Here is a 22,816-nt window from a genome sequence, read left to right as displayed (position 1 = left end):
CGTAGCTAGTGGGTCCATGACTTCTGTTTTGTCTGATCAGCTATTTTACTGCCGTGTTACAGACACGGTTTGGAAATAATAAAGGTATGTAAATAAACATTTACAAAATCTTTCTGTGTAAATTACTAATTTCACAACGTATATATCTGCAGCTAATATATGGAAAATTGTTTTTCTTATGAAATTTAGTGGGTGCGGTCTATATTCTGGTGCGCCCAATGGTCCGGAAAATACGGTATTATCCACGCCAACAGGCTTTCATGACTCATGGACAATAACCATCAAGGGGGAAAAGGGCTAAATGTGATTAGCGGTTTAGAGTGAGCAATCAAATACGAACATTTAAGCACTGTGAGACATGTGAGAAATAAAAGGTTAAAAACACACATTTTAATAGTTGTGTTTTTAACCCTACAGCCCAAGGAACCTCACTCCATTACAGTTGTGTAAAAATATTAATATGTATTACTTTCATAACCAGCGTCCTCTGCAGTAGACATGTTGGTCTGATTCTTTTGTCAGAGTAACACATTTCAGGGAAAAATAGCGACAAATGACGCTGGTTCTTAGGAAAATACAACACATTTTTATATAATTATAAAATAAAAATGGTTCAAAAGGTTCCTGCAACTAAACTTCTTCTAAATGTTTCTTTTAATACAGCCACCATTTAGGCAAAACCTTGTGTTGGTTGCAGTCATAAATCTAATAAGTCTTGATTGCTCCAAGACATTGTGCAACTAAACGCATTGAAAACAACTAAGCCAGAGTTCCAATCAACCATTTTCCAAACCGCTTGCTTATTTGGGGTTGACACTGTGTGGACCTGACAGCTGTGACACATATAGACAACCACCTGCGTTGAGGAAACAAAGCCAACCACTATTCCACTGCCCTGTTTAACCGACAGAGTTAAACATGACTTCTACAAAACCTTTTACGACCTTTTATGACCAAATAAGTTTATTCTCTCAATGGGACCTCTGAAAACTAATTATTGCAACACTAACACTACATTATTATGTGCGCACTATTGTTATTCTGGTACTCATTGGTCTAAATATGGGCTGCTTGATAATACATTCCTTTAATTCAAAGTAAAATTAAGTTTACATCTGAATTATGTGGTGCCTTTTTAAAACAAACAAACAGGCACACTTAGAAACATCTTCGCATATTTCAGTTCCAACATATTTAAGGCTTGATCTACTAAAGGTTTACGTGTATCAAAACACGTGCAAACTTGATAGCACACGCCAAGCTGATCAACTAAACTGGTGCCCAGAAGATTGTGTCTGTTAAGTGAGCAAAATAGAGAGTGCAATCCATTTAGCGTGTCTGTCTTCACGAATAAGCAGAATGTAATGCAATACTACTTAGCACTCTACTTAGCACAGGCAATGTGATTCATCAAAAATAAAACCGTTCTGCGGCTGCTGCTTTGCGTGGCTATTTAGTACGTCTATACCAGTGGTTCTTAACCTTGTTGGAGGTACCGAACCCCACCAGTGTCATATGCGCATTCACTGAACCCTTCTTTAGTGAAAAATAAAATGTTGTTTTTTTTCAAATTCAAGACACAGTTATATGTTTTTGGTAACTCTTTAGTATGGGGAACATATTCTAAGTAACAAAGACTTAATTTAGAGTTATTTGGTTAGGGTTAGGGTTAGAGGGTTAGGGTTATAATAAGGCCTTGCTGAATAAGGCATTAATAAGTACTTAATAATGACTAGTTAAGAGCCAATTTGTTACTAATTTGCATGTTAATAAGCAACTAATTAATGGTGAATATGTTCCCCATACTAAAGTGTTACCATGTTTTTATACTGGTGCACAAAATGAACCGTGCATGAACATCACCTTGTTCAAAGAACAAAACCAACACAGTGCATAAACTCACAACAAATTACACACCTGCAAATCAGTCTGACTTCTGCTGTTGCCGTATCCGTAATACGCCGATAGGGAGAAGTTTTTATCTACACGATGAGTCGGGTGTGTCTTGACCTCCGCCGAACCCCTGAGCCCGACTCACCGAACCCCTAGGGTTCGATCGAACCCAGGTTAAGAACCACTTGTCTAGAAAGAACGTGCAAACTGGTAGTTGCGCAGAAATTAATGTGGTAAAGGAAGGAATCGCGCTGCAGCTCCGTCCTATGTATGCTCGTCAAAATACCGTATTTTCCAGACTATAAGGCGCACTGAAAATCTTTTTTTTTTTTTTCAGAACTTGACAGTGCGCCTTTAACCCGGTGCACCTAATGTAAGGAATAAGTTTGGTTGAGCTTACCCACCTCGAAGCTATTTTATTTGGTACATGGTGTAATGACAAGTGTGACCAGTAGATAGCAGTCAGACATAAGAGATACGTGTCGGCTGCACTATGATGGCAATATGACTCAAGTAAACAACTATTTATATTATGTTTATAAACTCAGGAAATATGTCCCTGGACACATGAGGACTTTGAATATGACCAATGTATGATCCTGTAACGACTTGGTATCAGACTGATACCCAAATTTGTGGTATCATCCAAAACTAATGTAAAGTATCCAAACAACAGAAGAATAAGTGATTATTATATTTTAACAGAAGTGTAGATAGAACATGTTAAAATAGAAAGTAAGCAGATATTAACAGTAAATGAACAAGTAGATTAAGAATTCATTTTCTACCACTTGTCCTTAATAATTTTGACAAAATAATAGAATGATTAATGACACAATATGTTACTGCATACGTCAGCAGACTAATTAGGAGCCTTTGTTTGTTTACTTACTACTAAAAGACAAGTTGTCTTGTATGTTCACTATTTTATTTAAGGACAAAATTGCAATAAGAAACATATGTTTAAACAATTTTGGTAACGGTACCAAAATATTGGTACCGGGACAACACTAGTACACACAATGGTATAGTTTTTACACACTGTTTTAGTGCGTAGTATTTGGATCTTAGTAGAACAGGCCCTTAGTCTTTACTTCTCCTACATCCCACAGTCTCACGTATAAATCCATTTGATGGACAAGTGGTAGTTAAGCTTTTGTCAAACAGCACTACATATAATAAACTGTTTGTTGGAACACTAAGGCCAGTAAGAGTTGTTTAAAGTCCCAAAAGCGGAGACATAGACACACTTGTTCTCATCACAGGTACCGTACATTTTGCTGCAATCTGGCTGTCAGGGATCATGGCGGCAAAAAGACAGCTCATGTCCTCGGATGACTTGATGAGTAGTATCAATTCACACATTTTAGTGCCCACAGTATTTCGGCTTTGAGGACTTCATTCTTTGCAGAAACGTGCACAGTTGTCTGCTTTGTTAATGTGGAAACTGTAGTAGTGTAGCTGCAGCATCAGCGCTCATATGTATACTGTTTGGGTATTGTGCTGCAAGCAACTGTGGCTACAGTTTTCCCCTTCAAGTCTACCTTGTCCATATTTGAAATGTCATATGTTTTACAGCACAGTTTGCATTTAATAATAATAATAATAATAATAATAATAACTGGGATTTATATAGCGCTTTTCTAAGTACCCAAAGTCGCTTTACATGTTAAAAACCCATCATTCATTCACACCTGGTGGTGGTAAGCTACTTTCGTAGCCACAGCTGCCCTGGGGTAGACTGACGTCTTGGGTCAGTGTCACTATTTGTATTCATCTTTTTTGTTTTTTTAAAATGTATTATTGACGCTGCACTTTGCTGGCATTTTTTCAGCATCGCCATAGCGGGCGGGCCTGCAGTTTGTAGACTCTTGCACGCCACATTCCTACACAGACGAGACTAAATACATTTTCCACACCACCAAAATATTATGTCGGCCCGTAGCAATTTACATTTCATTACGACACATCGATTTTGTTTGGATGAATGAAACTTGAGATATACTGTATAGTCGTCTCTCGCTTATCACTGTTCATTGGTTTCGGGCCAAACCGTGGTAAATGAATCTCCGCGACGTAGAAGTTATTAACTATAAATGGAATATTTTTATAGCCAGAACATTAAAGGCTTACTGAAACCCACTACTACCGACCACGCAGTCTGATAGTTTATATATCAATGATGAAATCTTAACATTGCAACACATGCCAATACGGCCGAATTAACTTATAAAGTGCAATTTTAAATTTCCCGCTAAACGTCTGGTTGAAAACGTCTATATATGATGACGTATGCGCGTGATGTCAATCGTTGAACCGGAGGTATTGGTACACCATTGAATCCAACACAAAAAAGCTCTGTTTTCATCGCAAAATTCCACAGTATTCTGGACATCTGTGTTGGTGAATCTTTTGCAATTTGTTTAATGAACAATGAAGACTGCAAAGAAGAAAGTTGTAGGTGGGATCGGTGTATTAGCGGCGGACTACAGCAACACAACCAGGAGGAATTTGAGATGGATAGCAGACGCGCTAACTGCCGACCTCACCTTAAATTCCTCCGTCTCCGGGCCGCCGACCGCATCTATGATCGTCGCTCCGTCGATCGCTGGAACGCAGGTGAGCACGGGTGTTGATGAGCAGATGAGGGCTGGCTGGCGTAGGTGGATAGCTAATGTTTTTATCATAGCTCTGTGAGGTCCCGTTGCTAAGTTAGCTTCAATGGCGTCGTTAGCAACAGCATTGTTAAGCTTCGCAAAGCTGGAAAGCATTAACCGTGTATTTACATGTCCATGGTTTAATAGTATTGTTGATTTTCTGTCTATCCTTCCAGTCAGGGGTTTATTTCTTTTGTTTCTATCTGCATTTAAGCCCGCTGTGCTATCACGTTAGCTCCGTAGCTAAAGAGCTTCGCCGATGTATTGTCGTGGAGATAAAAGTCACTGTGAATGTCCACTTTGCGTTCTCGACTCTCATTTTCAAGAGGATATAGTATCCGAGGTGGTTTGAAATACAAATCCGTGATCAAAAATAGAAAAAGGAGAAAGTGTGGAATCCAATGAACCCTTGTACCTAAGTTACGGTCAGAGCGAAAAAAGATACGTCCTGCACTGCACTCTAGTCCTACACTCTGACGTTCCTCATCCCCGAATCTTTCATCCTCGCTCAAATTAATGGGGTAATCGTCGCTTTCTCGGTCCGAATCGCTCTCGCTGCTGGTGTAAACAATGGGGAAATGTGAGGAGCCTTTCAACCTGTGACGTCACGCTACTACAGGCAAGGCTTTTTTCATCAGCGACCAAAAGTTGCGAACTTTATCGTTGATGTTCTCGACTAAATCCTTTCAGCAAAAATATGGCAATATCGCGAAATAATCAAGTATGACACATAGAATGGATCTGCTATCCCCGTTTAAATAAAAAAAATTCATTTCAGTAGGCCTTTAAAAAAAAACTGTTTTTGACCTTCTAAATACGTTTTTTTTTTCAAACATTTTAGAGCCCTCAATACGTGAAATAATAATACGTGATCAGAGGGGACTGCAACGTACAAAGGCGCAGAATTAAATTTGGCCAAATGGTGGGGTCTATCAGAGGCATACAGTCATGGAACTGTCAGAAACTGTGACACCTATTTAACATTTAAAACTGCACTGAAACACTGGTTGAAAATTAATCAATTAGATTATTCACTTATTTTTGTTTGTTTGTTGTTTGTTTTATTTTTTGTCCATGGTCTGTGCTTATGGTATGCTTGTAATGTGTAATGTCTTGTGATTCATGTATTCTTTTGTATCATGACCTGTTGCATGTTGACTGTATTAACCTGCCTTAGGACAACGGATGAAAATTTGTTATTGTGCTAACTCCGGCATATTTGCATTGTTGCTCCATGTTGATGAATATGCATTGTCCTAATTCAAATAAATAAATAAATAACACTTACATAGTCACCTTTACGCTCCTTTAATCCAATATAATCGACATAATAAGATTAAAAAAAGACATACAAGGTCGGATTAATAAGATCTGAATACCACGCGCTAAACAGCTTGTGCAATCTCTACAATAGCGTGTACTATTAGTGGGCGTGTTGCACGCGATTTACTACGACGTGTGCAATTGAAAAGTGGTGCTAAAAGAGGATTTTGCGTGTACTATACGGAGCATCACCACGGAGACACCCTCCTTTACTGCACATCCATTTTAGCATGCTCCTACCTGTTTCCAAACATGCAGCAGACATATACCACTTTTTATGGGCATTTTAGCAGCAGTTGTGCATTTATAGTGAAACCACTTTTTTTTTTAACCGTTGAAATCGCACTAGAAGAGAGGCTGCACTAACTACGGCTCAAGATGCAAAAAAATGTACTGTATACTTAAATAGTTTTTTTTCATATAAAAATATATTTAATATATATGTGAGGAAAAACTAACGTCATTAAAAAATACAAAAGGACACCAAACCACATCAATTGGATTCTTTTTGAGCACCCTTTGAGAAAAAAAGAGGAGAAAAAAAGAGGAAGACTGACAAAAAAAGAGGAACAAGAGCTTCCACGCAAGCCCTGCTGCAATTGTTGGGTGTATTTATACACTATATTTCACCTTTAGATGTATTCTCATCTACCAACATCTTTTGGCTGTATTTTTGACACCTACGTGTCCCATGTTATGTTCCATATATTTTTTATATACAACTATAAAATGATGTTGCTGAATGGACACTATATCTAATATTTTTTATTTCTGACTGTCCAAAATGTGGACACCCACATATAGGTTGAAGATTTTTCGTCTGTCCATCATGTAACATGGGACTGTCAGTTTGCACGTCCTTTTGACACGTGTTAAATAAAATGCAAAATCGTGCTCGCAAAACAATGATGCGTGTTAAAAAATCACATTGCGCGTGCTAAAAAATTATATATATGTATCTTCTTCTCCCAGTATTGTGGGACTTTAGATGATCATCTTATATTTTGCATATGAATGAAGACAGAGACGCAAAATGGATTGCATGCCTAATTCTGCTCACTTAACAGACGCAAACCACTTTGCACACGTTAAGTAGATCAACTTTGTGTGTGCTTTCAGATTTGCACCTGTTTTAGTACACAAAACCTTAAGTAAATCCGGCCCATACTGTACTTTAGGAGCCATGGTCTCATCTAGTGGTTTATATCAGGGGTCCCCAAACTTTTTGACTCGGGGGCCGCATTGGGTTAAGAAAATTTGGCCGGGGGCCGCGCTGTATGTGTATATATATATATATATATATATATATATATATATATATATATATATATATATATATATATATATATATATATATATATATATATATATATACATTTATATATATATATATATATATATATATATATATATATATATATATATATATATATATATATATATATATATATATATATATATATATCGCGATGAAGTGGGAAAATGATTTTTTGGACAATATGACTTGCCTGATCGGTTAGGAGACACAGAGTAATAAGCGGTAGACAATGGATTAGAAGGGACAGATTTTAAAAAAATAAAAAAAATAAAAAAAATATTTTTTTTTTTTTTTTTTAAAGTTGGGACTTCCGGCCCGCCGACCGTAGCTTGGGGACCCCTGGTTTATATCAATGTAGTATTAATATTTTAAGTCCATTTGGCCTTTTTAATTCTGGAAAATGCTTAATTTAGGACCATAATACATAGAATATGTTTCAAAACAAAATCCCAGATGGAGTGAAACTCAAACTTTGAAGTGCTATTTGGTGAGGGATTCTATTTCCATGACTTTTCCAAAAAAACTTCTGAAAAAACATTATTTACCATAACTTTTCTAGGCCCTGGAAATTGCATTTAAAAAATCCATGACTGGTTTACAAGTGGACCAACTGGACACTCATCCCATAAAGTGATGTATTTGTGTGGTGAGACATCCCTGCGCACCATCTTGTCTTTCACATTCCAGCAATACCTCAAACAACCCAAAAATTTGCAAACAGTTATTGAATAATGCAAAAACAAAGGAAAGCAGAGAGGGAACTCCTTCATTCCGCACTCCATCCATCCAGCTGTATAATCACTCGCCATACAGCAATAGATGATATCTGTCTATTACCTGACCGCTTCTATGTTAGCTACCTCTCTTTGTTTATAATGTAATTTTCTGCTGGATCTACTCTCTATTTTATGCTGCCCTTTTTTTGCTGCAGCTGTTACATATACTGTAGTACTGTACATGGTAGTTGTTATATATTGTATATATTATATAAACATATAATATAACATATCAGTGTATATTATATACTGTATATGTAATATGTAAATATTTCTGGGATTAAAGGCCTCACCTTTTCTCCTCCAAACATATTGCTGGGTATTGTGGCCAAACAGCTCAATTTTCGTTTCATCTGACATCACATGGACAAAGATAAGACCTTCTGGAGAAAAGTTCTGTGGTCAGATGAAACAAAAATTGAGCTGTTTGGCCACAATACCCAGCAAAATGTTTGGAGGAGAAAAGGTGAGGCCTTTAATCCCAGGAACACCATTCCTACCGTCAAGCATGGTCGTAGTAGTATTATGCTCTGGGCCTGTTTTGCTGCCAATGGAACTGGTTATTTAAATGGGACAATGAAAAAGGAGGATTACCTCCAAATTCTTCAGGACAACTTAAAATCATCAGCCCGGAGGTTGGGTCTTGGGCGCAGTTGGGTGTTCCAACAGGACAATGACTCCAAACACACGTTAAAGGTGGTAAAGGAATGGCTAAATCAGGCTAGAATTAAGGTTTTAGAATGGCCTTCCCAAAGTCCTGACTTAAACGTGTGGACAATGCTAAAGAAACAAGTCCATGTTAGAAAACCAACAAATGTAGCTGAACTGCACCAATTTTGTCAAGAGGAGTGGTCACAAATTCAACCAGAAGCTTGCCAGAAGCTTGTGGATGGCTACCAAAAGCGCCTTATTGCAGTGAAACTTGCCAAGGGACATGTAACCAAATATTAACATTGCTGTATGTATACTTTTGACCCAGCAGATTTGGTCATTTGGTAATAAATTCATAAAAAGGAGCGAATTTCATGAATTATTTTTGTGACCAACAAGTATGTGCTCCAATCAAAAAAAATAAGAGTTGTAGAAAGTATTGGAAACTCAAGACAGCCATGACATCATGTCCTTCACAAGTGTATGTAAACTTTTTATCGCGACTGTATTTTATATTTTATATTGCTATAATGGTACATTTTAGTCTACTTTATACCTGCATTATCCTTTCCATCCTTTGTAAGTGAGCTACTGTGTGGAACAATTTCCCTTGTGGATCAATAAAGTCTGTCTAAGTCTAAGGTCCAACGTCAATTTCTTTGCTCAAAAATAAAAATCCCAATAGAAAAAAAATCAGTTTTTGCCAACCTATCACACATTACAAATCTGTCATTTAAACCGAGACGCACCGATATCTTTTATAAACACTGATATTCAAATGAGCATTAGAAAAGCGACAGCAACATGGCTGTGACACATATTCCAAAATACAGCGTAGAAGCAACAGACATCGTCGTGAAAACTGGGAATAAGACAGATAACAACAGAGCAGGAGACGCATTTCCAGGAGTGACGTAGCCTAGAAGAAAGAGAAAGATGTGAGGAAAAACGCCTTTGCCGTGTCCAAAGCCTGCAGACTGCGGTAAAAAGTTGTGAAAAAGGAAAAGAGAAGACTGTAAAAGACGCAGAGTAATGACAGAGGACAGACGTGCATACAAACAAACAGACAGCAGAGTGATGATGTCGTTACCTGTTTGGCTTAGCTGAGAGGTGCTCCGGCTCTTGCGCGACATGCCAACCATGGCCTGCATTTTGGCACCGATGCTGGAGCGCCTCTTCTTGTCGTCGGTGCCTACCGTGCCCACAGCCGTGTCCGACTGGCTGCCGTCCGTCTTTTCCAGGTTGCACATGTCGCCGCTGATGCTGGTGCTCTTGGTCAGGTTCACGCCCCCCGACGATCCCATTTGCCTGTTTTTCATTTTGGACGCAAAGTCACTGTCAGCCACCACCATTGACAGGGGGAGGCAGGTGAGACACAGGAGCGGAGAGGTGGGACGGGCCAGAGGACAGCGGGGAGGGTGCGGCAAGAGAGATGAGAGAGGTGGAAAGTGGAGGAGAGGACAGAAACAGAAAAAAAGGTAAGGTGACAGGAGAGGGAGAGGAGATGAGGAGGTGTGGGGGTAAAAAGAAGAGAAGGACAGTGTTCAAGTACAGGAATTCATGACAGACATTACAGTATAGATTAGAGCTATATGTGACTTTTACATGTGCAGCATTCCAGCTTGTAAGTGGGACATTTTGGGGGCTACTAATTACAATAACACTTTCTAATATTATGTATACCAGGGGTGTCCAAAGTGCGGCCCGGGGGCCATTTGCGGCCCGCAGCTAATTGTTTACCGGCCCGCCACACATTCTGCAAAAATTGCAAAATTGATAATATTGCAAAAATTAAAAAAAAACATTTAAAAAAAAGTGGAATGAGGTGAAATCTAACAAGAAAAAGTTGCAATGTTGACACAAAGCTGCCATGCAGGCTGTTTTTTTGTCTTTTGTCTTTGTTTATTTTTCTTTTTTTTTGCCATTGCAAAAAAAAAAAAAAAAGACTAAAAATCTGTCATAATGAATTATTACTTTAAAAATATCACTTTAAAATGTTTTATGTGGAAAAAAATATTGCATATATTGTGTGGTTGCCATATAAAAATGAATCAAAGTTTGATTTGACAAAAGAGCATAAAACAAACAAAATAATAGTTCAGACGTAAAATCGACAGGTATATCTGAAGTTGATCTCGTAATTTAAGTGTTAAAAGTGAAAAAAACCTAATAAAAATGTATCACTTTATGAGTGGGGGACCTTTTGGATCCCGAATATATTTAGTAGGATTTTATTTAACTTTTCACTGTGATCACTCAAAAATATTAAAGAATTAATATCAATACATTATTGATCTTTTAGGGCTCTAATTACTAAATACTGCATATTTCAGTTTTACTATAAAAAACAAAGTTGTCTTTGACAGAAAAGGCATAAAACCTTCTTTTATTTATTTTTTTTTACTTTATATCAACCTGAAGTTGATATAGAGATTTACTGTAAGCGTTAAATAAAATAATAATAATAATTTGACTTATTTTTTTACATTTTAATGACTGAGACCCTTTATGGTCCCCGGGAGCCCTAAAGGTTAAAACAAAAAAAAAAATCCATATATTTTGTTATGGTTTGAAAATGAAAAATATCAAAATGGCCCCCGCATGCGTAAATTTTTCCGTGTGCGGCCCTCAGTGGAAAAAGTTTGGACACCCCTGATGTATACTAAGCAAAAAAGAACGTAACATATTTGTACTGCTGCATTTTGTATGTATCCAATTCATAAACCCTTTCAATCAGCTTCATAATAGATAAATATACTTTTAAATGATATACACTATATTGCCAAAAGTATTTGGCCACCCATCCAAATGATCAGAATCAGGCGTCCTAATGCCCGGTGTATAAAATCAAACACTTAGGCATGGAGACTGTTTCTACAAACATTTGTGAAAGAACGTGCCGCTCTCAGTGATTTCCAGCGTGGAACTGTCATAGGATTCCACCTGTGCAACAAATCCAGTCGTGAAATTCCCTTGCTCCTAATTATTCCAAAGTCAACTTTATTGTAAGAAAAGTGAAGAGTTTGGGAACAACAGCAACTCAGCCACCAAGTGGTAGGCCACGTAGACTGACAGAGAGGGGTCAGCGGATGCTGAAGCGCATAGTGCAAAAACTTTCTGCGCAGTCAGTTGCTACAGAGCTCCAAACTTCATGTGACCTTCCAATTAGCCCACGTACAGTACGCAGAGAGCCTCATGGAATGGGTTTCATGGCCGATCAGCTGCATCTAAGCCATACATCACCAAGTCCAATGCAAAGCGTGGGATGCAGTGGTGTAAAGCACATCGCCACTGGACTCTGGAGCATTTGAGACGCCTTCTCTGGAGTGATGAATCACACTTTTCCATCTGGCAATCTGATGGACCAGTCTGGGTTTGGAAGTTGCCAGAAGAACGCTACATTTCTGACTGCATTGTGCCGAGTGTGACATTTGGTGGAGGAGGAATTATGGTGTGGGGTTGGTTTTTAATAGGTTGGGCTTGGCCCCTTAGTTCAAGTGAAAGGAACTAAGGATACATTTTGGACAATTCCATGGGATGGCACTTCATGTTTATATGTGAGTAAAGGCAGGTGGCCAAATACTTTTGGCAATATAGTGTAGTTGCAGTGCAGGTGTTTACGTACAGTAACAGACCTATCCTATTAGTAATATATATTGCGCTCTAACGATTGGACTACGTGTATATAAAATAAAACAATAAACACTATTTTAACACTCGTATTGCACACCAACAAAAAGATCATAGTAACCACAAAAGTGTGTCATAAAGTTTTATGGCTACTCAGGGCCTCCAAAGTGCTGTGCATGGGGGGAGAGGAATTGGACATCAGGGATGTCAACTCGGTCATCACCCTTCTGTCGGCCACCTCCTTAATGCTGTCTATTGGGTAGCCTAGGACGGAGTTAGCTTTCTTAATCACAGGCATGTGAGCACACTTTGAGAAAAAAGGAGAAAAAAAACACATTTTTCTATTGACACGAAGTGCTGCCACGCAAGCCCCGAAAGAAAATGTAGAAAATCAAGACTACATTTCCTGCAATTGGGTGCAATTTAGAGATGTCCGATAATATCGGATATGCTTTAAAATGTAATATCAGAAATTATCGGTATTGTTTTTTTATTATTGGTATTGTTTTTTTTGTGTTTTTTTGTATTAAATCAACATAAAAAACACAAGATACAATTACAATTAGGGCACCAACCCAAAAAACCTCCCTCCCCCATTTACACTCATTCACACAAAAGGGTTGTTTCTTTCTGTTATTAATATTCTGGTTCCTACATTATATATCAATATATATCAATACAGTCTGCAAGGGATACAGTCCGTAAGCACACATGATAGTGCGTGCTGCTGGTCCACTAATAGTACTAACCTTTAACAGTTAATTTTACTCATTTTCATTCATTACTAGTCTATGTAACTGTTTTTATATTGTTTCACTTTCTTTTTTATTCAAGAAAATGTTTTTAATTTATTTATCTTATTTTATTAATTTTTGAAAAAAGGACCTTATCTTCACCATACCCGGTTGTCCAAATTAGGCATAATAATGTGTTAATTCTACGACCGTATATATCGGTATCGGTTGATATTGGTATCGGTAATAAAAGAGTTGGACAATATCGGAATATCAGATATCGGCAAAAAGACATTATCGGACATTCCTAGTGCAATTCTTAAATATATTTTACCTTTTGGTTTATTATCATTTACCAACCTCTTTTGGCTGTTTTTGACACTTACATGTCCCGTGTAATGTACTAGAGAATGTTTAGTTTTCTTTCATAGATCATTTACTATCATTATTATCATTGAAAATGTAATGTGAAATTGTATAAGATGCATACAAACAACTCAAAAAACGTTTCCCATTTGGCAACTCTATCCAACAGCCACCTCGAGTAATATACTTCCAGTGTTGTGACCTCTGTTTACATCCGTCACCTCAAAAATATACCTTCTCGCTGGCTACTAATAAATGCTTTAGAACAGTGGTCCCCAACCACCGGGCCGTGACCCGGTACCGGTCCGTGGATCGATTGGTACCGGGCCGCACGGGAAATGTAAAAAAAAAATAAAATACAAAAATAAAATAAATAAATAAAAAATGTCTTCAATCAACATAAACAACACAAGATACACTTACAATTAGTGCACCAACCCATTCACACTCATTCGCACAAAAGGGTTGTTTCTTTCCGTTATTAATATTTATGGTTCCTACATTATATATCAATATAGATCAATACAGTCTGCAGGGATACAGTCCGTAAGCACCCATGATTGTATTTTTTTATGAGAAAAAAAATAAAAAATAAAAAATAAAAAATTAAAATTAAAATAAAATTTAAAAAAATCTCCCCTCCCCCCCTGGTCCGTGGGACACATTTTTAAGCGTTGACCGGTCCGCAGTTACAAAAAGGTTGGGGACCACTGCTCTAGAACTTACTGTATGTGTCAAAGTCATGGGATGATATTTGATTAGTATTAGAACCGTCCCGCAGGCCACAACCGCCTGCTGCTGTTTTGCACGCACCAATACTCCATCAGTGTTGGCGCAAGGAATTCTCAAAATGGGGTCCCAGGGACCCCATCAAGTCATAAAAATGGGGTCCCGCAGTACATTTTTGGGGTCCCACTTTTTTGTAAGCGTTTTGAAAACAAATGATGAATGTATGCATTATCTTGTTATATCTCACATTCTATATTGTGTTTTGGAAAAAGGTTGTCACAAACGTTACTTAATTCATTAAAAAAAAAATATTACAAAAGAAAACACATTTTTATGCATATGTAAATGTATTCAGTTAAAAACATTGATTCACTTTCTTCTTTCCTTCGTGGATCTAAACTTTACCGCTGCTGGTATTTTTTTCTATATTTTTATTGTAATATTTTCAGAATGTGTTCATTCTATTTTTGGCCAAAGAAAACAATCTGAAGTTGTCTTTATTTTTTTAGTTTTAATGCCATGATTTAAATAGTCTGGCCCGCGTGTGCACAGATTTTCCTCCATGCGGCCCCTGAGCTAAAATGACTTTGACACCCCTGATGTAGACAAAAGCTCTGAGTCTGCATAAAGCCAAATATTTTTTTAAAGTACATTTTTTGCATATTGTTATATGTGGCACCTTGAGACAAGAATATGTTGATTAACAATCTAAAAGTAACACCTTCACTCGTTATTTTTGTAGTTTTATGCATTTATATGTATATAATATAAACATCTTATATCAAATCGCAATCGCGGAGAGAAAATTTGCAATTCCTTAGGTTTTTTCTCAAAATCGTGCAAACCTACACCAGGCCCTACCTCCCAGTAGTAAAAAACGAATCTCGACAGCAATTTGGATCACCCCCAAAATCTAATAACATGCTATTTATCCCATTTTCTGAAAGTTTAATCAAAATTAACAATTACAGTAACTTTTGTTGAGCTATCTACAGTATAGCGAAATGAAAGAAACAGAGTGAACCCACTTTTCAACCATCCATTCAGTTTGTCTCTGTGGGTGGAGGCAGGGCCGTACATGCGCATACACACATACAGAAAATGAGACTTGAAATGTAAACGTATAGTAAGAGAACGTAGTAGAAATGTTCTAGAACAAACCCCAAACCTAATCAATTGTTCCCTATCCCATTTTGGATATTTCCTGAAAGTAATTACGCAAATAAGTAAGTAACTAACACCAGCAATCACAGAGGTAATACTTCCGATAGTTCAAGCTTTACGATTAATTAAAAACTACCTTTGCAAATCTATAGTGACAGCTGCAGCATGGATGTTAAGGGTTACGGAAAATCTTTTTGGAAACGTCATTTGGGCCGGAATAAAAGGCTTAACGAGACAGATTTTTTGCCCTGGTCGGCCTGAGCAAGACAATGTGCGTGACAGGATTGATTTGAAGTTGTTTTGTCAGCTGCTGTTTCCAAAGTCAATGAGAGAGCTAAGAAGTCCTTTAATGTGATGGACACGACCTTGATGCTGCCAGAAACTAAGTGGATAATTGACATCTTTGTCGTATTTTACACTGCTCTGCAATGAGAGTTGATTCTCTGGTGCTTCCTATTTAGGCCACAGCCCAAATTACCATCTTATTTTAGCTCATCCAGTTACATTATCTTTAAGGGTGCTACACAAGTCACCTCATCAGCAGTGCCAACACCCTTGGGCTACTGATCACAACGTATAAATGTTCAACCTTAGCCATCTTATGAATATCATTTTGACAGCTAATTCCATTAATTACTTCAACCAGTCTTTGCATAAGCTGCTCTTTTATATAACTTGATCTGCATTACGATCATTCAAACTGGGAATAGGCTAATTATTTAAAAAATGTTACATTATGTTTTCAAAAAGTAATCAAAGCTGTGATGAAATCATCCATTGGAATTGCATGTTTGGATTTAAAACGTAAAAGAACACTAAGGCTGTGTTGTAGCTGGCGAAACAAGCCAGGACACGCCGTACTCTTCCTTGTAAACGCTTCTGTTTATGCCAATGCCCGTGCCTCGGGGTCTGCAATGGATCGGTCTTCCCTCTAAACATAAATACTGAAAGCTCGCTGTGGTTTCAGTGCCTTTGATTAATTCATGTACTACAGAATCTTCAGGGAACGAATAGTTTTGAAAGGTTGTTGCACGTTCAGAAGCTTTTGAACACAAACAACGAGAACCAAATTCACATCCCTCATTGTAATAAAACAGGTCACGTTGTCCCCGGACAACAGACCTGGGCAAAATACATCCGGTTGGCCGTATATGGCCCGGTAAGATTTTACATCCGGCCTGCCGAACGTTTCCAAGTAATGTTTTTTGACCTTGAACATCAAAACTGTAGCCGCCAATATGACCCTAATTACCCTAAGTCTTGAACTATAGAAAGTATTCCAATGGTTGAACTGTTGGTAAACGGGTTATTACGGTAATCTAAGCTCCAGGCAGACAAGGCATCAAGCAGTGTGGGCGAGGTTTGTTTCCAGAGCAGCCAGCCTGAAGCGCGGGTGTCGAAGACGGACGTGAAAGCAGATTTATTTTTGCTTGATTGTAAAATATGTCGATCGAGAACGAGGTCTGAGTAGTAAAATAGAAGCGAGGTTCATATGTTGTTAATACTCAGTGTTTAGTCCTTCATAGTTAATCTAGTAAATTCCAAATTTTTTATTTTCATGTACATTTTGGGTGCCGCATACAGTAAAAAAAAAAAAAAAATTTATTTTATTTTTTTGTGATAGAGTGATTAGAGCACATACTTGTTGGTCACAAAAAAACATTCATGAATTTTGGTTCTTTTATGAATTTATTATGGGTCTACTGAAAATGTGACCAAATCTGCTGGGTCAAAAGTATACATACAGTAATGTTAATATTTGGTTACATGTACCTTGGCAAATTTCACTGCAATAAGGCGCTTTTGGTAGCCATCCACAAGCTTCTGGCAAGCTTCAGGTTGAATTTTTGACCACTCCTCTTGACAAAATGGGTGCAGTTCAGCTAAAGTTGTTGGTTTTCGGATATGGACTTGTTTCTTTAGCATTGTCCACACGTTTAAGTCAGGACATTGGGAAGGCCATTCTAAAACCTTAATTCTAGCCTGATTTAGTCATTCCTTTACCACTTTTGACATGTGTTTGGGGCCATTGTCCTGTTGGAACACCCAACTGCGCCCAAGACCCAACCTCCGGTCTGATGGTTTTAGGTTGTCCTGAAAAAATTGGAGGTAATCCTCCTTTTTCCTTGTCCCATTTACTCTCTGTAAAGCACCAGTTTCATTGGCAGCAAAACAGGCCCAGAGCATAATACTCCCACCACCATGCTTGACGGTAGGAATTGGTGTTCCAGGGATTAAAGGCCTCACCTTTTCTCCTCCAAACATATTGCTGGGTATTGTGGGCAAACAGCTACATTTTTGTTTCATCTGACACCACATGGACAAAGATAAGACCTTGTAGAGGAAAGTATTATCTTTGTAACAAAAATTGAGCTGTTTGGCCACAATAAAAAACACCATGCCCACCGTCAAGCATGGTGGTGGTAGTATTATGCTCTTGGCCTGTTTTGCTGCCAATGGAACTGGTGCTTTAAATGGTACAATGAAAAAGGAGGATTACCTCTAAATTCTTCAGGACAAGCTGAAATCATCAGCCCGGAGGTTGGGTCTTGGGCGCAGTTGGGTGTTCCAACAGGACAATGACCCCAAACACATGTCAAAAGTGGTAAAGGAATGACTAAATCAGGCTAGAATGAAGGTTTTAGAATGGCCTTCCCAATGTCCTGACTTAAACGTGTGGACAATGCTGAAGAAACAAGTCCATGCCAGAAAACCAACAAACTTAGCTGAACTGCAACAATTTTGTCAAGAGAAGTGGTCAAAAATTCAACTAGAAGCTTGCCAGAATCTTGTGGATGGCTACCAAAAGCGCCTTATTGCAGTGAAACTTGCCAAGGGACATGTAACCAAATATTAACATTGCTGTATGTATACTTTTGACCCAGCAGATTTGGTCACATTTTCAGTAGACCCATAATACATTCCTAAAAGAACCAAACTTCATGAATGTTTTTTGTGACCAACAAGTATGTGCTCCAATCACTCTATCACAAAAAATAAGAGTTGTAGAAAGTATTGGAAACTCAAGAAAGCCATGACATTATGTTCTTTACAAGTGTATGTAAACAAACTTTTGATCGCGACTGTATATATATATATACATATATACATTCATCCATCCATCCATCCATCCATTTTCTACCGCTTGTCCCATATATATATATATATATATATATATATATATATATATATATATATATATATATATATATATATATATATATATATATATATATATATATATATATACACTACCGTTCAAAAGTTTGGGGTCACCCAAACAATTTTGTGGAATAGCCTTCATTTCTAAGAACAAGAATAGACTGTCGAGTTTCAGATGAAAGTTCTCTTTTTCTGGCCATTTTGAGCGTTTAATTGACCCCACAAATGTGATGCTCCAGAAACTCAATCTGCTCAAAGGAAGGTCAGTTTTGTAGCTTCTGTAACGAGCTAAACTGTTTTCAGATGTGTGAACATGATTGCACAAGGGTTTTCTAATCGTCAATTAGCCTTCTGAGCCAATGAGCAAACACATTGTACCATTAGAACACTGGAGTGATAGTTGCTGGAAATGGGCCTCTATACACCCATGTAGATATTGCACCAAAAACAAGACATTTGGAGCTAGAATAGTCATTTACCACATTAGCAATGTATAGAGTGTATTTCTTTAAAGTTAAGACTAGTTTAAAGTTATCTTCATTGAAAAGTACAGTGCTTTTCCTTCAAAAATAAGGACATTTCAATGTGACCCCAAACCTTTGAACGGTAGTGTATATATATATATACATGCAGTACAGGCCAAAAGTTTGGACACACCTTATCATTTCAATGCGTTTTCTTTATTTCCATGACTATTTACATTGTAGATTGTGTGCAAAACAGTAATCAGAGCGATGTGCGACATGCTGTGACATAAATCCCGCTAAAAGCAGCTATTTTTTTATGCAGAGCCTGAACTGATTGGCTTGTGCTGGACTTGTGACCAGGTGACTCGATGATGTTCATGAAGTTTATTTTGTGTCTGGAAAAAAACAACAGTGACCACTTCAACAGTGCACATTTTCGAAATCTAAATTATGATACTTTAGGAAAGGGTAGTGCGTGGTTTAATTTGCAATGGAGGAATGCCTGCAGAGACGATCGTCTTGCAGACAGACTCAAAAAATGTGTTATAAAAGTGATTGTGGATCAAAAATTTACACCAAAGCATATCCTATACGTATTATCGAGACCAGTGATTCTCAAACTAGTGGTACACAGGCTCCATCAATACCCTGTTTGTGGACAAGGAGCGATACCACAACCAACATTCAATCCCTGTATTAACCATAATTATGACCCCGAAAGGGATAAGCGGTAGAAAATGGATGGATGGATGGATATTCTTTTTCAAAGTAATTTGCCTAACACTGGTGACAAAACGACAGATCATAAAACAAAAATCCAGCAAAGTTGGATCTTGACTACGGTATTTGTCAGGTGGCGACAGGTGTGGGTCTATACCTAGGGAAAAACTACAATAGAAGCCAGTAACAAAATCACAGGGGGGGGAGACACAAGACCGGGACGTACGTGACAATACGTTAAAAGAAACTATTATGAGGCATTAACTTCAATATAGTGATCAAATGGGTTTTTATGGCTCCAAATGGGTTTGGATTTGGTGGAAACGGGCCCAAATGGCTCTTTTGATGCGAAAGGTTGCAGACCTCTTATCTAGTGGCATGCCAAATAATCAAACACGGTTGTTACTGTTCAAACTGTGTGTCATGTTACGGTGGCCAAAAATATCATATCTGCCTTGTTTTTCATGAATACTTAGGCCTATTACGCTACTGTATTTTAATGTTGGTCATTATGGTGGTACTTGGAGAGCCAAGTGTTTTCTGAGGTGGTACTTGGCGAAAAAGGTTTGAGAATCACTGATCTAGACCACAAGGAAGTGTTTTAAATGTAGATTAAAATCATCATAAGTACCCTTTAATGCAGTGTTTTTCAACTTTTTTTGAGCCAAGGCACATTTTTTGCGTTGAAAAAATCCGGCAGGTATCCTTAAAAAACGAAACTCAGTTGACAGTAAAAAAAAATCGTTGTCGCAATTGTTGGATATGACTTCTGAAAGGGACAATCAGTTGAAAATGGATGGATGGACGGACTTTAAACCATAACCAAGCATGCATCAATATAGCTCTTGTCTCAAAGTAGGTGTATCACCACCTGTCACACCACGCCGTGACTTATTTTGAGTTTTTTTTTTCTGTTTTCCTGTGTGTAGGGTTTTAGTTCTTGTCTTGCGCTGCTATTTTTGTGGCTTTTTCTCTTATTCTGGTATTTTCCTGTAGCAGTTTCATGTCTTCCTTTGATCGATATTTCCCGCATCTACTTTGTTTTAGCAATGAAGAATATTTCAGTTGTTTTTATTGTTCTTTGTGGGGACATTGTTGATTGTCATGTCATGTTCGGATGTACTTTGTGGACGCCGTCTTTGCTCCACAGTAAGTTTTTGCTGTCGTCCAGCATTCTGGTTTTGTTTACTTTGTAGCCAGTTCAGTTTTAGTTTTGTTCTGCATAGCCTTCCCTAAGCTTCAATGCCTTTTCTTAGGTGGACTCTCCTTTTGTTTATTCTTGGTTTAAGCATTAGACACTTTTTTACCTGCACCCTGCCTCCCGCTGTTTTTGCAAAGCAATTAGCTACCAGCTGCCACCTACTGATATGGAAGAGTATTACACGGTTACTCTGCCGAGCTCTAGACAGCACCGAGACTCAACAACAACGCATCATTTGCATACTATAATTACTGGTTTGTAAAAAATATTTTTAACCCAAATAGGTGAAATTAGATAATCTCCCACGGCACACCAGACTGTATCTCACGGCATACTAGTGTGCCGCGGCACAGTGGTTGGAAAAACACTGCTTTAATGGGTGCTCTGATCCTCATCCCGGTCTCTTTAAACATTATGTAAATGAGCACAATGATGTACAGTGTGATACGCAAATACGACTTTGACTTGATGACTCGGGTCAACAACAGAACCCACTCGAGTCACAGTTCCATTTTTCTCCGAACACGTTTTGGCACTCAAGCAACATCTCAACTCAGCGAATGTGACCGCTTGAAAAATTAGGCCTCTCTTGAGGATTCACACTGCAGGCAGAGAACATAACGTTCCTTAACATGCATATTTTTCAACATGTATTTTTATCTAGGGCATAATGTTCCCAGGGAAGAGCAAAACCTGTACAGTTATTTGTTTGTTCTTTTATCAGCTTTAGTTACACATTAAATATCATTTTACCAAACGGTATACAAGTGCCACCTACTTCTCACCCCTGGTTTACTGTGGTGAAGTACAGGTGGTGCTCTTACAACACCACGCTTGATTGCTAACACGGTAAACATGATATGTGAAAGTGCACGAATAAAGCGTAAGTTAAGTTTGCAATGCTTTTTGTGATGATACTTGGGAGAAATAGAACTTTGCTTTTGTCATTGGACGGGTTGTTGTTGAATGGGGTTGGATGAACAGGGGTTTTAGGCAAACATCCCCCCTCTTCCTTTTAGTAACGATCAATCGCCGTCCTTGCTCTTCCTCGCATGAATGAACGGTTACCAGGGCAACGGCATTGGACGACAGAGACCGGGAGGAGAGGTGAGAGATTTTAAGTGCAGCTGGAAGCCTGGTCCAATCTTGGTTAGTGGACAAAAGTGTGAACGCTGTGCACGCGTGTGTGCGTTTGTGTGTTTGTTTGTGCCAGTGAGTGATTGCCTGGTTGTGAAACAGGACTAAAAAAACATTTGGCTGTTATGATGTTTGTGCACTAAGCCTATTCCATGTGTAGTAGATGTGTATTTACGCTGTGACCTGAATACATAGGGGATGAGTCACAAGTAAATATACCTTGTAGCTATGTTTCTCTTAAATCACTCTGCTTCGGTGCGTTCATGTTGTGAGCGTGTCTTGGCAATGAACAGACCTTTTTTCAAAGGACAAGCCGGCTTCTTTACAGTGTTAGTATATTGCAAAAAAAAATAAGAATGTCTCTTAATTTTTATGTTCTTTTTCCCCAAAATACAAAATGTTAAAGACTAAAATTTAAGAACTTCCATCCATCCATCTATCTTCTTCCGCTTATCCCAGGTCGGGTCGCGGGGGCAGCAGCCTAAGCAGGGAAGTCCAGACTTTCCTCTCTCCAGCCACGTCGTCCAGCTCTTCCCGGGAGATCCAAAGGCGTTCCCAGGCCAGCCGGGAGACATAGTCTTCCCAACGTGTCCTTGGTCTTGCCAGTGGCCTCCTACCGGTCGGACGTGCCCTAAACACCTCCCTCTGGAGGCGTTCGGGTGGCATCCTGACCAGATGCCCAAACCACTTCATCGGGCCCCTCTCGATGTGGCTTTACTTTGAGCTCCCCCCGGATGGCAGAGCTTCTCACCCTATCTCTAAGGGAGAGCCCCTTAGAGATAATCCTTTGGGCCGCTTGTACCCTTTATCTTGTCCTTTAGGTCATAACTCAAAGCTCATGACCATAGGTGAGGATGGGAACGTAGATCGACCGGTAAATTGAGAACT

At 38.4% G+C, this 22,816-nt stretch overlaps 1 protein-coding gene across 30 annotated transcripts in view; it reads right to left on the bottom strand.

Annotated features, from left to right (window-relative positions):
• Nucleotides 1–22,816, bottom strand: part of rims2a (regulating synaptic membrane exocytosis 2a) — a 305,210-nt gene that overhangs the window by 30,493 nt on the left and 251,901 nt on the right. For 21 of the 30 annotated variants that reach the window (XM_062063652.1, XM_062063653.1, XM_062063656.1 and 18 more), the window contains one exon: nucleotides 9,709–9,926. In XM_062063652.1, coding sequence (XP_061919636.1) covers nucleotides 9,709–9,926 — 218 coding nt within the window. Of the gene's footprint in view, nucleotides 1–9,708; nucleotides 9,954–22,816 lie in introns of all 30 variants that reach the window. The other 9 variants (XM_062063671.1, XM_062063655.1, XM_062063668.1 and 6 more) reach the window with 1 other exon arrangement.

This window comes from Entelurus aequoreus, linkage group LG11, assembly GCF_033978785.1.
Source record: "Entelurus aequoreus isolate RoL-2023_Sb linkage group LG11, RoL_Eaeq_v1.1, whole genome shotgun sequence".
Classification (NCBI taxonomy): Eukaryota; Metazoa; Chordata; class Actinopteri; order Syngnathiformes; family Syngnathidae; genus Entelurus; species Entelurus aequoreus.
This window is presented reverse-complemented; position numbering and strand designations above follow the sequence as displayed.